The following is a 16,698-nucleotide window of genomic DNA, read 5'->3' as shown; positions in this document are numbered from 1 at the left end:
ATATACATACATATACATAAATATATGTATATACATAATATAAAAACTTTGTATAAAAAATGAGAAATGCACACTTATAAATACCTTTTATATTGTTCCTATAGGCATAACGGTGTTGGCAAAAATTCGGAAGATAAATCCTTGAAACATTACTTTGGAATCGTAAATCCTTGAAACATTACTTTGGAATCGTACTACTGATTTGAATGGTACGTGAAAAAAAAAACACCCTTTATATTTAATTAACATAAACTCAATAAAAAATCAATAATGTCAATTTTCAGTTAAAAAAGAGTGCTTTTATCATATTTTAATTTGGCATTTATTAGGGATGGTAACCGGGCGGGTTTGGAGTAGGTTTCCCTAAATTTCACCCCGCCCTTTTTAATTTATGTCAAGTCTATGCCAGCCCTGAGACTCGCGACTGGTTGGATTATCATGTCCAGTCCCGCCCCGTTGGGAAATACTATGCCCCGTACCCGCCCCGCTATCAAATTTTTCTCTCACTTTTTGGAACTTAAGCTCCTGCTATTTAAATGTGGAAAGCCAAAAAATGGCACAATATAAATGAAATTATGTATCCCAATAAAAAAAAAATAAATAACATGCACATATTTAGAGAACATAATAAACAAAAATAAAAGTTTAATACAACCAAATCACAAGAACTTCTAAACTCCAACTTCCACCATAACTAAAAAAAAAACAAATTTAATACTAAATTTACATCCCAAATTAGGATTGTAAGAGATGAGTAATTGGGTAAGCCGCTAAAATAAGTTATTAATATTATATATATACATATATATTAAATATAATTATATGCGGGGCTGGGCGGGACCCCTAGGATATATATACTGAACCCTTATCCGCCCGGTGATCCACTACAGGTACAAAATTTGTATCCATGCCCGCTCTAACGGTATAAAAAGTGTTCTCATATCCGTTATTAATGGGGCAGGACGGGGCGGGCCTCTGCTGGGCGGTAAAAATTGACATCCCTAGCATTTATACTATTTTCTTGCTCAAATATATTTTTTTTAAAATGTAAATTATGCAAATGTCCCTAAAACTTAATTTTCATAAGTTAAATCAAAGCCAAAATTGAATTACATAAACTTTTAAAAAAGCAATCAAACCTTATACGTAGTAATTATTTGCGAAACTACTTATACACTTCAAATTTTAAGTATAATTTTGTAATTTAATTTATTTAAAAATTGTTAAAGTGAATTTACAGAGACATGAATACGTGATATATACTTGTATATACATATACAAATTTTTATTATCGAAATAAAAACAAAATGATTTTGTATTTTTCCTAAACAGAAAGGGAAAATAATTATTTTTAAAAAATATAAGTACACAAAGAAATAATCCAAGAGAACCTCTTCTTCTTCTGGTTGTTCTTCTCTTCTCTTTAGGAACCACATCTCTCGGATTCCTCAGATTTGTCTAAAATTTCCTCCAAATTTAGCAGCCAAAATCATCTCTATATCTTCTTCTAAATCTACCAAATCAGGTCAGACTATCTACAAATCAATCTATACTCATTTCAGATTACAATCTATATACACACACACAAATACACACATATATATATACACACACATGTAAGTACACTGCAGCTTTCATTTCCATTCTGCAATCCCAAGTTCAAGTATTCAATTGCTCTGACTCCTTGTACGGACGGCATGTTTTTGATTTTGTGTCCATACCGTTAGTTTTTATTTTTTCTGCTAATTTTAGCGGTTTCAGAATCGATTTTTGGGTTTTTTTTCTTGTTAATTTTCACTAATTAGATCTCACTCTTGGTGTTTAAGACCGTATGGTTCAGTTTGATTGCTGTGTTTAGCTGATTGAAGAGCTTTACGTTTCATGAATTTGTGTTGATCTGTTTGGGCGAGAACTGTCTAAGAGTTGTTGAGTTTGGTACATATATAGGTATATCTGGAACTCAATCTAGATTCGAGGGTTTTAGTGATGATTTTTGCGAATGAATGCATATAGAAGTTATTGACCCTGATTCTAGGTTTGTAGTTAGTGATGATGTCTGCCAATGACCCTTTGGAATCCCTCTTTAATTCACTTCAAGTTGTCAAGGATACATTTTCGCCGCTTGAATCTGGTATCCGGAAAGCTGCGAAAGATTTTGAGCACTGTTGGTCAGGTTCTAAGAATGGGGCCAGGAATCTTGAACTTTTTACCACACAATTGAATGGCAGTGGTAGAAAGTATAGTAATAAGGTGCAGACTTGTTCTTTGAAGAAAAAAGGTAATCTGTGTGTGGTTAATGATGAGAGAACGAAGGGTTTGTCAATTAAGGTTCCAATTAAGAACTTCTTGGGATTTTTCTCGCAAAATTGTGGGAATAATGGACATAAGGTTGACACATCAAAGAAGGGTTTGAAAGAAAGGGATGTTGGCTGTGAGGATGCAACTTGCATGAACTGCATACAGTTTGCTGTGACCTGGTCGGTGTTGCTTAATGGATTCGTTCAGGCTTTTCCGAGTCCATTTAAAACCAGTAAAAAGCGGTTTCAGAAAGCAGGTATTGAAGACAAAGTTTGTATGAATTCAAATGCATCCAAACCGAAGATTTCACGTGAAATAAAGCAAAAGAAATCGAGGGGTCTTCTCGTCACTCCATTTCAAAATGAGGGTGGAAAGCAGGAACAAGGGAAAAATATGTCAATTGAATGCTTTATAGGTTTTGTTTTTGATCAAATAGTTCAAAATTTTCAGAAGCTTGATTTTGGTGTCCAAGAAAGGGAATGCAAGAGTTGTCATCCATCTCCTCCTCCTCCTACCCATCAGTTCGATCATTTGAAGGCAGTTAGTAGTATTTGGGAAGGTAAAAACATGGATGTGAATATCTTTCTGGGAAATTTGAGTTTTGCAAGAGTGGGAGGCGTGCCGCCAAGTATTGTGGGAGTAGCTTCTTCTGTTAAAGAAGAGGCCCCAGAGGGTGATGATAGTGTTGCTGCCGGCGACAGAGAAGAAGCTGTTGTTAATTCTCCTCCTAAGAAGCTGGCCAATGGGTTATTTAGTATTCCATTATCAAATGTCGAGCGTTTGAGATCCACATTGTCAACTGTTTCATTGACAGAACTAATTGAACTTGTAGCTCAATTAGGGCGATCTACCAAAGACTACCCTGACAAGAAGAAGCTGTTCTCTGTTCAGGATTTTTTCAGATACACCGAGTCTGAAGGTATGTCTCTCAAGTAGCTTGGTAATTAAACCTTGCTTAAATGTAGTTGGCCCAGTAGGGTTGCATGCCGTTTAAATTTTTTTGTTAGATCTAACGTTGTTATTCGCATAGTCATTGAGTAATTCTATGTCATTATATTGTACTTTGTGACAGAATATTAAATACTGTACAGGTTATATTACAGCTGGAGGGAAGGATAAGATTAAGGAATGCAATTGAATATGGAGTTGTATCAATTATAGAAATTGAATGCACGTTTATCTGTATATTTAACACTAATGGTTGTGTCTAACATATTATTAACTGCTATGCCATTGTTGCCAGATCTGGAAAGTCTCTGTCACTTTCATTATTGTTAGTTTTGGCATGTCGCGATCCATTTTTGGTCTTTCGTAATTTGGATATATAAATTTTGTTTGGTGCTTCGCAAAACCATATGCATGTTCACGTTAAATATATGGCATTCATGGCTTCGTGGTATATAACATGAAAAGGAAAAAAAGGGAACAGAACAATGGATTTCTATGGTTCTGGTGGACTTGATGGCAATGGAAAAACCACAATGATAGCCAGCAGACTGAAAACATTTCTAGTTTGGCACATATTCATAGTACTTGCTGAACATGGTTATGATACTGTTAAAGGTATCCCAGTGGTACTATGGAATTCCTTTGAAAACTGTACATTTGGACTGCTGAAACACTTAATGTTTATATTTTAGAAAGACTTGATATGTAGTTGTATGGATGTTGTATTATCTGAACCTGGGGTGGTAGGGACCGTAGGGTTGTTGATGTGGGTTTTTTGGCAACATCCTGGCTTTCTTAGATGATGGTGTCCAATTGGGTATTCTTGATGGTTGTTGCAGTGTCATTACAGCTCTAGCAGTTACCCGGCCCATTATCTTGTTGATGTTTGTTTTTCATCTTAGTTTTTGTTTTAGCTATTCAATATATATATAAATATATTTTCCTTGGTACTTGCAACTTGCGAGTCAACAAAATTAGGATCATGGATATTATTAAGCGTTCACTTAGTTGAACATATTCAGACTTCTATTTGAAAAAAAAAAAAAAAAACAATTGTCGAGGAACCAGAGAATAAAGGGGTTTCTTGTAAATGATAGAAAAGAACATAAGTAGAAAATTTCCACAAAAGCATGAAACAAGCATAGAGGGGTCACAGGGATCCAAAAATATGCCCCTCAAAGTTGTGGCCCCTGTTTCTATTGAACATATAGTTTTTCTTTTCTCACCTGCGGAACGACATTTCCGTTTCCAAAAGGTCCCATCGATGAACCAGATAAAACTTGAGATGACACCATTGATTCTTATTTTTCAGAGTGTTTTTTTTGTCAGTCTCTCATCACCAAATACATTCTATATATTTTATGAATTCCTTTGTATCCAAAAGGTGTGCGTCACCGCTAGAGCCCTAGATTCTCTGTCAACGTAGCTAGTGATAGCAACCTGCCTTTCAATTGCTGTATCCTGCCTTAATTTTGACAGCAGAGGTCTAATGACGACAAACCAGCAACTCACTTTTACAATTTCCTGATTTTTCTACCCCGTCTAGTGGAGAAGCCTTCATCACCTGACCTGGCTAAATGCCTCTCATTCCTCACGCATTTTTTGGGCTGGAGTCCCTTCCGAATTTCTATCCGGTGACTTTTTCTTTTCTTTTATTCTGCCTCTTCCTGGGGATACGGGAAACAGTAATTATCCATACTTTCCTCTTCTTTTTCATCCTTCTCTTATGTTCCTATAGCCGTGGACAATTGACATCACTGTGATTTCTGATGAAATCATTTAATGTGAGATTTTATTTTGTTATCATTATTGTTAATGGTCATTATTTTATGATTTTATTTCCATTGAGGCTTGCTGCAAATGTCATTTTGTGAGATTTTTTGAAATATAAACTAGATATTTTAACATATCCCTTCTCACATAGTCGCATCCCACTTTATGTCGTATAAATTCTTCTAGGAAGAATCCCTGGTAATATATGGAGGTGGAAAATAATTTTTATTTATTTTTTTATTTTTTTGATAAGTAAAAATGTATTAGAAGGTGGAAAATAATTATTAAGACTCTAAGTATCAAAATCAAAGCACTGACGTCATTGTTTGTGATTTTTTTTTTTTTTTATCTTTCTAAATTTAGAAAATGAGCAGTTCATTTTTGGGTTAGACTCTAATGTTAATTACTATTGCTGTTTAATATAATTGTTTGAAGCCTACCAAGTACAAGAAAATGTAATTTTTAGTAGGAAAATTCCTGTGCAATCAACCAGTTGGAAGATCGCAAGTGAACAAAAACTGAAAAGAATGATAAGAAAGGGAGTTTATTTAATATCTTAAGAATGATCTTTGATAGTGAAAAATATTAACAAATTAACCAATAGAATCTGTCCATTGAAACATTATAATCAGGAACATATTTTGGGTCCTAAATATTGGACTTATAAAATCATGGAAGACCTGTAACCCTAGAGGAGGGGAACGCCATTAATCAAGGGAAGGATAGATGCTTTCGTAGTCCTCTTATGGTACTAACTGGCTATATATCAGCAGGGTACCAGTAGCACTCACAAATCGGTATAGATATCAACTCAATACTACCTAATTGGGAGGAAAAATGATTATCAAATCGTTTTATTCTTCAAATGGATGGAATTTAAAGCAATTTTCTTTATATATACTTTCACAGCTAAATTTTAAAATTCGTGTGACCCAAGATAAAAAGAATATGGATTTTTCAGATTCTTTGTGTTAGTTGAGTTGCTCTTACGCTCTTTACTTTCTATAAATTTGCTTGATTTTATATTCATTTTCATTAAAAGAAAATGAAATTTATATGTTAAATAGCATAGAAAATGGAAGGCATTGACACTACCCTTTTTCTTAGGTTATGTTTATAAACAAAATGATAATTGAAAAATAGGCATAAATTCTTGAAGATCTTCAAGGGTAACGTTAGCATCCCAACCTATATCCTTTCTCATTTTATTTTTGATGTTTGTCGAAATTCTTGTATTGCTTTTCTTTTGCTCTTTAGCTTTATTTTACCAAAAACCAGAAATAGTAATCTATCCGTTATCATATTCACACCTTACCTACTTAACAACTTTGCAAATCTTACATATCTTTCCAACTCATTCCTTATGGTCCTAGTGAAATAATGAGTACTCTTCTGGCCTTTTTATCTGTGAGTAGAGGTGGACGCTTGAAATTTTACTACTAGTGATAAATATCAAAAACCTTAGTTTCACTGATTTCTTATGAGTATAACCATTACCACGAGTCCAATTTTGGAAGACCTACACATGTAAGAATGCGAAAAGGGTATGGAATAGACTAAGATGCTTCATATCTGATTAAAGAAGTGGGCGGAAAAGGGGGGAACGCTCTCCGTTTCGGGTTGTCCTGTAGTTGAGTCTAGACAAGAGATCCAATAACACCTATACTGATCATGGCATAAACCACGCCTGGAGGTCCCCAGCTATTCCAACTTTAACTTTATTTTTAATAAGTCAGACTAGCTATCCAAGAACAACTAAATTGAGGATGGCATAAACCATGCCCAGAGGTCCCTAGGTAAACAATTAGTGTATAACGACAGGCAGCTATTCTAACTTCAATTTTCCTTTTATATGTAAAATTGATTTGAAGGATTATAACTGAAAATACAACTAGGCTCGAATCAGTTCCAACTATCATTTGAGAGGGATAAACTTAGAAGTCCTTGAATATTGGAGCCTATTAAACAATAGCAGACTAACATAATGCTGAATACTGAAGGGGAAAGAAAACTCACTTCAAAATGAGCTATGGCGGGTTATGATAGTGAATATCCCGACAGGATGGGGAAAATCTTTAATTGGAACATGTTGTCTTCTTTGATATTTAAAGAAAAGGTGAAGGTCAAGAACCCACCCTGAAACCATTTTCAAATTGAGAAAATGCTCTATCCCATAACAATACAGAGAGCAGGGTTTGGAATTAAAGTGGGGGAGAAGATGTTGAAGATGTTTCAGAATCACTTGCTTAAAGGTGGATGTACCGTTGATGGGAGCATAATTCACTGGAACCTTTGCTCCATCATCGTTTAGTGATCCCATGGATAAGGTTTTGCCGATAATAGGTGAAAGATGTGATCAAGACATGAGGATTGGAATGAACTTTGGTGTTGGCGATTTGAAAATTTTTCGTGTCGGCAACATATTTTAGGTTCAAAATATTTTAGGATTGAAAAGAGAAACAACCTGGAAACTTCCTTTTAAATTTTTATTACATTTTTGAGTTTGCATTTGGTGCACAAGCCCTTACAGTTCTGGATCATGCAATCCTTTGTTGCTTGCCACATCAACAGTTGAGGTGAGTAAGCGTATCATCAATAAAGTCATATGCAATTTATGTGTCTTTTTCATTGCTTCCTGCATAACTATGTTCTTTTTGCTAATTATATTATTATACGATCCACTATCCTAGATTATTTTCTGTGCCCGTTTTGGTTATTTGCAGATGGGCTTTCAGTTATTTTCATGTTTTGTGAAAATTTGTTTCCAATTTTGACCCTTGTATTTTACAGGAAGAAGGTTTTTTGAGGAGCTGGATAGAGATGGTGACGGACAAGTTAATTTGGAAGATCTTGAAGTCGCTATGAGAAATAGAAAATTGCCTCGGAGATATGCTCGTGAATTTATGAGCCGTACTAGAAGTCACTTGTTTTCAAAATCATTTGGTTGGAAACAGTTCTTGTCTTTGATGGAACAAAAGGAACCAACCATTCTTCGAGCTTATACTACTCTCTGTTTGAGCAAGTCTGGGACACTGCAGAAGAGTGAAATCTTGGCGTCATTAAAAAATGCAGGACTTCCAGCAAATGAGGACAATGCTGTTGCCATGATGCGGTTTCTGAATGTAGACACAGAAGAATCTATATCTTATGGACATTTCCGGAATTTTATGCTTCTGCTCCCATCTGATCGACTTCAAGAAGACCCTCGGTAATATGATTATTATTATTTTTGAATAGCGTTATGTTAAAATAGAAGTTCAGAATTAACCTGTTGTTGACTTGCTTTTAGTTCAAGTAGAAGCATAAAAATATGAAATTCCCACAAATGCCCACATTGGGGCTCAAACTCCTCACCTCCCCTTTGAGGGAGGAGAGTTTAGCTTGGCTAATGGCCCAGTGGTATGAAATCTGTAGTTTGATTAGGGCTAATATATATTTAAGAAAAAAATTAATTCATAATAAGATTACAACACCCCGAGAAAAAGTTTTATGTGCAGAAGTTCTGAATTATTCATTACTCTGTTCTGGTACTTGGAGATTTTCTTAGACTTTTTTGTTAAATTTTAAGCCATTTTCATTATATTCAAGTGGTTGATGCATAAGTTTATTGTGAAAGTAATCACTTGTTTAAATTAGGGAGCCATTGGTAGCTATTATCAGTGATTCAACAGAACGGCATAGACTATTGTCAGACTTTCATTCCTTTTTTAGACAGAAACTCTGAGATAGGTTACACCAAAAGTTGGTGGCTTTTACATTACATATGCAGATGTGAGTAATAATGAAAGAATGCTAGTAGTACACATACGATGGATGGACTAAGCATCGTTTTAGAGATGGTTTTGTCCTAAATAACCTATTAGAATAATGTAAATGGAACAATTACTATTTGATAAGAAGCGCGCCTGTGTCTATGTGCGAGTTAAATAATTACTATTTGGTGTACTAACTTTGGAGTGAAAAATGGGCACACACTTGAGCACCTACGAGTTTTAGATCTATTGTGTGTGCGCGTGTGCACGCACATGCAGGCACATCAGATAAATTTTATTTTTTGCTGCTTTTTGAGACATCAAAATTCTGTACTTTGACCTTTTTTCATGGAGGATAAATACCAACCTGCAAGGTAATTTATCACTGGTAGTAACTTTTGTAAAACATACAGGAGTATCTGGTTTGAAGCTGCTACCGTTGTTGCTGTTGCACCGCCTGTGGAGATACCCACTGGAAGTGTTCTGAAATCTGCATTGGCAGGGGGTCTTTCAAGTGCACTGTCAACTTCGTTAATGTACCCCATTGATACAATAAAGGCACAGTTTTCAGCTTAATATTTATGCAATCATGTATTGCTTACATTTTTACTCAATTTAGATATGCCAATAGAGGAAACCGCATGATGATAACATCAATGTGTAGCCTTCCATTGGTAATGATAGTGCACCTTCTTTAGTAATTCTGTATTTAACTTACAATTATTAAAATAAAATATGCCATATATATGAAACAATGATGATGACATCAATGTTTCTGATATACCTGCCTTCATTTCCTAATTGTTCTGTGTTAATGAATCATAAGAATCTTCGGAGTGCCAAAGATCTCATGATGAACATGCACTAGCTGTGGTTCATAGCACTTATGCTGAATTAAGAGTGTCTTAAGAAAACATCATTTATAACCTCTGATAATGCATTGGTTTTGTCATAATGACTTCTGTTCATTATTCTGATACTTTGACTACATAGAGGCCAGGATTAATATTATAGGACTATGAACTATTTTGGCTTGCTCTATGAACTATTTTGGCTTGCTTGTTTTCTCACGTATCACAAATTTGGAGACTATTCTATATTGGATTTTTGGTCTTGGCCTTCCATTTTAGTGAATAACTTTCTAGTTTCATGTACACTTGCACTAAAATGGTTAAGCAATTTACAGTTTAAATATCTCTTATATCATCAGGAGATACACATTGCTTTCAAGAGGAAAAAACAAATCTTGGGTTGTCTAAAATTCTGTCTTGCCAGATGTATGCTGTGCGTATTAGGTGAAGAAGGGTCTTTCTGGAGTATTAAAGTCAACCTGCAAGAGTTCTATGAAGCCATCTGAAAGAGGGGAAAAAATTGGTAATAGAGGGTGCAAATAGGTGACTAGGGAATAAATTATAATCTAAGTAAATAAGAAGAAAGAGGGGAAAAAAAATGTTGAGCTGTTGGTCTTAGGTAGCCTTGCATCTTTTATTATTCTTCCATGAAGCCATCTGACGATGGTTTATTGGTATGTCAGACTCGAGTACAAGCATCAACACTTACCTTTCCAGAAATCGTGTCAAAGCTTCCACAAATTGGAGCCCGTGGATTGTATAGAGGCTCCATCCCAGCAATTCTTGGACAATTTTCAAGGTTATTTTTTACTCATTTCCCTCCTTTTCAGTTTTGCTTGGTGGTATTCTTTATTTTCTTGCTAATATGTCCTGCATTGCAGCCATGGCTTGCGAACTGGAATTTTTGAAGCAAGTAAGCTTGTGTTGATAAATGTTGCTCCAACACTTCCAGATATACAGGTAATGTATAATATCATAATTATTTTTATCTTATACATGTCCAGACATATGAAATCAGCATACCCTGGTCACCTATTTGTTCCCTTTATCCCCAATTTGTTACTCACTTTGATTATTTCTGGTCAGGATAGTGATCATGGTGTTTCTTCTAAACTCTAAATTCTATTCCATGTCATTATTCTGATCCCAGTTTAATTTCTTTCACTATTGTACTTTGTTGGTTGCCCAATTTTTTTCGTCTATAGGTGGGTATTTGACTACCATTGTTTATCTTATAGAATGTTTCTCCTGGTATATTGTTTTAGTTACACCATAGCCTGATGCACATCTTTATACAAGCTTCTGTACATCTTTGAGATGCTGGCTGACCAATATTACCATCTTTTTGAAAAGGGCTCTTGCTGAAAGTCAGACAATGGTGATGCTAAGCATCCGTAAAGGTCGGAGTGCCAAAACTTGGCCCTGCCCATGGGGTGATTTTTGAAGCTCTGCATGGTCTGATGGCCTGCCAGCCTGGCACGACATATCTGATAAACTTCACACGATTTTTGCCCAATGACGACTTATAATAAGTGTATTAAACTAAATACAATAATTTAACTACCAAGTATATTGATAAAATTCTTCGTAAAGTATATATATATATATTGGTTAAATTACTTAGTAAAATATTATACAAGTACTTAGTAGTATTATATATATACTTAGTACTTTAGTAGTTAAGTATTAGTTAATACTTAATAGTAATATGTATACTTGGTAGTATATAAGTATTGCTATTCATATATATATGTACTATATGTCAAAAACTAATACTCCGTAATTAATTTGTATATGTGTTTGTGCTGAGTTACGCACAATTAAGGTCTGTTATTGACCTGAAATTCAGCCTGATTGCAGCTCTAATTCAGCCCAATTGACAAGCTAAACCCTATCTGATAAGGCCCTATATTAAAGCCCAATATCCTATTTGTTTAGGATCAGGAGGCTGGATGGTTCCGGGCTGGGTCTGGGCTTCAAAATCATGGATCGACCTCACCCATCTTTGGGATGGTTAGGGGATGCAAATGTAGCCCCAAACCATTTAATTTTTCATCTTTCTAAAACCGCTTAAATATAGGCTTTAGGAATTTGTTCACAAGGTTGTATGTGTAGCATTTACACCCATGTAGATTGTGAGCGGAATCTCTGTTTGTCTACATGTTGACACTTGAATTTGAAGAATTGTGGCATACATTGGTGGTGAACATGACTTTGAAATTAGAAGATGTGTATTTTTGAATCTCCTATATTTTGATACTGTTTTGAAGAACTAAAGGAATTTATTTTGTATTGGGATGCTACTTAGGTGCAATCTATAGCATCATTCTGCAGCACTTTCCTGGGAACAGCAGTGCGGATACCGTGTGAGGTATTAAAGCAACGGTTGCAAGCGGGCCTTTTTGATAATGCAGGAGAGGCAATACTTGGTACTTGGCATCAAGATGGTCTTAAGGGTTTTTTCCGCGGGACCGGTGCCACTCTTTGCCGAGAGGTTCCTTTCTATGTTGCGGGCATGGGGGTCTATGCGGAATCTAAAAAGGTATGGAATTCTCCATATATGATTATAAATTAACTTCTTCCGACCCTGCATTCATGCACTGACTTTTAACATACAATATGATTTGTAGATGTAGTTCTTATAGAATTTCTTCAATATATGCTTCCTATTATGCACACTCGTGACAATTAAGCTTTTGGCCCAAATAATAAGATTGGCTACTTGGATGGAAGTTGCACCATCTGAATTTGTATTGTTTCGGGTGCAGTGGTGATTGTATTTCCCTTTCCTTTCACCTCCATGCTTGGAATCGTGCTTCAGTAAATGATCTATAGCATCAATACATTATCTATAATTTCTAGAGGGTGCATTTAAAATTCACAAAGTTATCTTTCTTTAAAAATGTGAAAATCTTATATGTTCCAGAAATGTCGAAGATGATCTGAAGGAACTGTTTTCCACATAAGTGTGACCTTTGTGATCAATCCATCAGGCAAACAACAACTTCCCAACTGTGTTGAGATAATTATATATACCAAAGAATCTGCAAATTGTGGCCAATGTTGTCACTGCCTTGTTATAAAGGCATCTATAGGTTGGGTTGGGACTTGGATTCAATTTCTTACCATTGATATGAAAATATGACAGTGTAATTTATGAGTTGCGGAGCCATTATGAAGGAAATGATTTACTAAAAATGACTTCTGCACCTCGCCACGCTTGCATTTGTACTTTAAAGACATCTTTGTAAATGAATTTGCAGACATTTTAACTTCTGAAAAAGTAGATGTACATGTACTTGGACTTTTAAAGGCGACAATTGTTGGCCATGGCTCCTGCCACCTTAATCAACAAAAACAGCCGCCAGTTGGTCAAACAATCGAAATTTATACAATTTTAGTTGCATAATTTAGATTCTCATTGGTCAAAAGAATCATATTTTCTAAAGGAAGAAGTACCCCAATGTAAACTTTGGCCTAACAGAGTCTCTCGCCTCAATTTTCATTTGAGGATATGATGATTGTGACTGAAGTGTTTTTCCTTCTTGTCTAGACTAACAGGAAGAGCGCTACATTCTACAGTATGCAATTGCTCATCAAAGTCTATTTATTTTGTAGTTTATTGTCTTTTGCCACATATGACTGGATTAGTATTCGATGTGATTCTTTGTTCTTTTTGTTTATTGACTACCGTGTGGTTGTTTGTAGGGTTTCCAGCATCTTTTGAGGCGTGATTTGGAACCCTGGGAAACAATTGCGGTTGGGGCTTTATCTGGTGGACTAGCTGCTGTAGTAACAACACCCTTTGATGTGATGAAAACTAGAATGATGACTGCCCGGGGCCGTTCTTTGCCCATGTCAATCGTAGCCTTCTCTATTCTCCGTCATGAGGGACCCCTTGGATTATTCAAAGGAGCCATACCGAGGTTCTTCTGGATTGCTCCACTGGGTGCCATGAATTTTGCCGGGTATGAGCTTGCAAGGAAAGCTATGGTCAAAAATGAAGAGCAAACTGGTGAACAGCTTTCTCAGAAAAAGTAAGCCAGTTTTGGTAAAAACAATAGCACCATGAAAAGCCTATGAATTCTCGTTTTGTAATTATAGCATGAAGCCAGTTTTGGTAAACGTCTTTATAATGTCAAAGACAATAGCACCATGAAAAAGCCTCTGAATTCTCGTTTTGTAATTATAGCATGTGAATGCTGCTGGAAATTTTTAAGCTTTTCCAAATTGGCAGTATCATGTGCTTGAAACTTCACCTGTCGTTCGTTTTAGTTAATTCTGTTAAAGACAACGTAATCTCTCTTTATAGTTTCTTTACTCGTTCCAAATTGTGAATTACCAGTGATGCTGACGGCGCATGGATTTTTTTTTTTTTTTTTCATAATGCATTTTGTACATGTTAATCATATATCTCTCTCTTTCATAGCTCAATCTTTTGTTTTATTTTTCTTGACTGAATGTCGACGTATCTCCTTTCGAGTTGCTTTGAACTGATCTGATGGATCTTAGGGTTAATGACACACATGAATGAGTATTTATCATTGAAATATAGAACGGGAAGGTTTTTGCTTATTGTTACAGTTTGTTGTGGTTAATTTGCTAGTTGCCAGATTTGTGACACTATATTTTCAGTGGGTTGGACAGACTGATATTTTAATTTTGTAAGAGTGATGTTATTTCATTTTCTAATTTGCCTAAAATTTACATTTTTCTTATATTTTTATTTATTTATTGGTAAGAATATATATTTATATATTTTTTAATTTTCTTTTTGGCTTCACAAGAAAATTCATCTACGTTAAGAGCAAAGGATAGTAGGAAAGAGGAAGAGATTTTATGTGATGTTTAGACGAAGCAAGTGGGCTTTAAAGCCAAGGCTGTTGGCCAACAAGCATTTTGGGCCCAGAAAGTCCTTGGCTTGCTCGGTTTGGTGCGTGTGTGCGCGCGTGTGTGTGTGTGAGAGAGAGAGAGAGAGAGTCTAGAATTTTCCTAAACTTATTTTCTAGAAATTGACTCCTCTTTCTCAAACCAGAAAATAAACTTAATTCAATGTGTTTAACCGTCGAATTTACATGGCTTTTATCCCTAAAATATGTTTGACAACTGCATGGTACACGAGCCCTTCTAGATCATTACACACACACACACACACACATATATATATATGAATTATCTTGCCTTTTTTTTTTCTTTTTTTTTTAATTGACAAAAAACATAACTCAAAACGACCTTTTACTTTACTTTGGAAAGTGTGAAAGTATCATTATATTACAATACCCTTGACATCTTGCTTGTTAATTGGTCCGTGATAATATTATTTAATTTTAGTTAATCATTAATTGGGTTAATATATATAATTCTTGAGTGTCTTCAGCATAAAACACAGATTGATGCTAACAGAAATAAAGACAAAAATTGAAAAATAAAAATGAACTACTTGATGAAATGGCAATTCATCATTGGCTTTCAGTTGATTCTTTTGAAATTTTCCCTCTCAATGTTTTTAATTTAGTAGGCAGTCGAAAATGATTGGTAGACCTTTTTAGACTTTGAGTCCTAAAATGTTCTTATAATGGTATCATAATAATTTAAATATTAGTTACACTCCAATAATATAATATTTTAATTATCTCTTTTAAGGGTCATAATTGTTTGGTGAAATCAATTAAAAACAAAAAGAAAGATAAGATTTGTTCAAATATGAGTAAGAAAAGTCAGTCTATGGATTAAAATGTTAAAATATTAGGTTCGTTTATGATGATTCACACTAAATAATGAATTTTTTTATTTTAAGAAACTCAATGAGAGTCAATCATGGTTGGCTTAATTAATTCACTTCAGTCCATTCACTTTGACTTATTAACTCTTGCTTAATGAGTCACTCAGCTCAGTTGAGTTAATGCATCATTATATATATATATATATTGTTGAAGGAATCACTTAATTTGCATGAGTTTCATGAATTAATCTCAGACCGAACACAATAATTTTCAACAACTTACATCAACTAAAGTTTTGATTCAACACTGGTCAACAAAACTTACATTCATGAGAGAAAATGTCATCTATTTCTTTTAACATGCATAACATATAGTGTCTACTTTGTCAAATTAGTCTGCCTTAAACTCTAGAAATATATATATATATATATATATATATATAACATATTATATATATATATTTCTAGAAAGTTAGATATCATATATATACATATATATGTATATATATCATTATCACTACTAAGTCATCTCCTTCTTGAAGATTACTAGTTCTGCATAAATTGCGGGAAGACACTGGACTTAGAATTAGAAAATTAAACCCCTTGACTTGGAATTAGTTCTGCATAAACAGAATTAGAAAATTAAACCTCTCGACTTAGAATATTTCATTTCCCCCCAAAAAAAAATACAGCAAGATTGAAAATATATAGGGTTCTAGAACCATAAAAATTATCAAATATATATGAATTTAGACAATTTTACTTTTAGAAAAAAGTTTTTTATTCTTATTTTTTTTTGGATGTGAATGTGCAGTTTCTAATTTTGGGGAAACTTTGCTCAAACCTTAGTAGGCCCAATAGGGTTTACATGTTCACACTACAAAGTCTACAATAGTCTTTCTTAATTTGAAAAATAATGTGAAGTCGAGTTTGTGATCCAGCAAGAAATCACCATTAATTCTAAAGCTTGATTTGTCGTCATTTTATAGTCAAAATCGAGTACGGTAGAATTTAATCCGTTCTCTCTCTTCATGTGAGTCAGATGTTTGGAATTCCTTCTTTATCACCTCTCAAAGTAAAAAGCTGAAGCAAAAGAGAAGTACGGTGTGAGAATTTTGTATTTTTCCAAGGTACGTAATATATATATATATATATATATATATATATAAATATAATGTAGTTTGTGATGAAACTTGTAACGTATATAATTAATTAACTTAACTTCAGGATATAATGATAAAGATTTTAACTTCATATTCAAAAGGTTTGGGACTTCGAATTCTCTTCAGACTTCTAAAAATTAATTTTAAGCAATAGTGTGAAAGTTTGAGTTTGTCATCAAGATATTAATTCC

The 16,698-nt window shown here is 34.4% G+C and overlaps 1 protein-coding gene across 1 annotated transcript; it reads left to right on the top strand.

The window, feature by feature from the left end:
- Positions 1 to 1,382: 1,382 nt before the first annotated feature.
- LOC132271037 (uncharacterized) lies at positions 1,383 to 13,953 on the top strand. Its single transcript, XM_059772276.1, has 8 exons — positions 1,383 to 1,525; positions 1,948 to 3,217; positions 7,810 to 8,227; positions 9,185 to 9,329; positions 10,306 to 10,421; positions 10,504 to 10,582; positions 11,931 to 12,164; positions 13,331 to 13,953. The coding sequence occupies exons 2-8, from the start codon at positions 2,050 to 2,052 to the stop codon at positions 13,661 to 13,663; spliced, it is 2,493 nt and encodes an 830-aa protein (XP_059628259.1). The 5' UTR covers positions 1,383 to 1,525; positions 1,948 to 2,049; the 3' UTR covers positions 13,664 to 13,953.
- The last annotated feature ends 2,745 nt before the right edge of the window (positions 13,954 to 16,698 follow it).

This window comes from Cornus florida, unplaced genomic scaffold (assembly GCF_030987335.1).
Source record: "Cornus florida cultivar Cherokee Brave unplaced genomic scaffold, ASM3098733v1 CherokeeBrave_3.0.0_Hap2_Chr08, whole genome shotgun sequence".
Taxonomy (NCBI): domain Eukaryota; kingdom Viridiplantae; phylum Streptophyta; class Magnoliopsida; order Cornales; family Cornaceae; genus Cornus; species Cornus florida.
Note: the sequence above shows the minus strand (reverse complement) of the source record. Positions and strands in the feature narration are given on the sequence as shown.

What these genes read in the sequence shown, in the direction of transcription:
- LOC132271037 (XM_059772276.1), top strand. Translation starts at nt 2,050, where the DNA reads ATGATGTCTGCCAATGACCCTTTGGAATCCCTCTTTAATTCACTTCAA. An exon ending in CAACACTTCCAGATATACAG is followed by an intron (nt 10,583 to 11,930) that starts GTAATGTATAAT and finishes GATGCTACTTAG; the next exon opens with GTGCAATCTATAGCATCATT. An exon ending in TCTATGCGGAATCTAAAAAG is followed by an intron (nt 12,165 to 13,330) that starts GTATGGAATTCT and finishes GGTTGTTTGTAG; the next exon opens with GGTTTCCAGCATCTTTTGAG.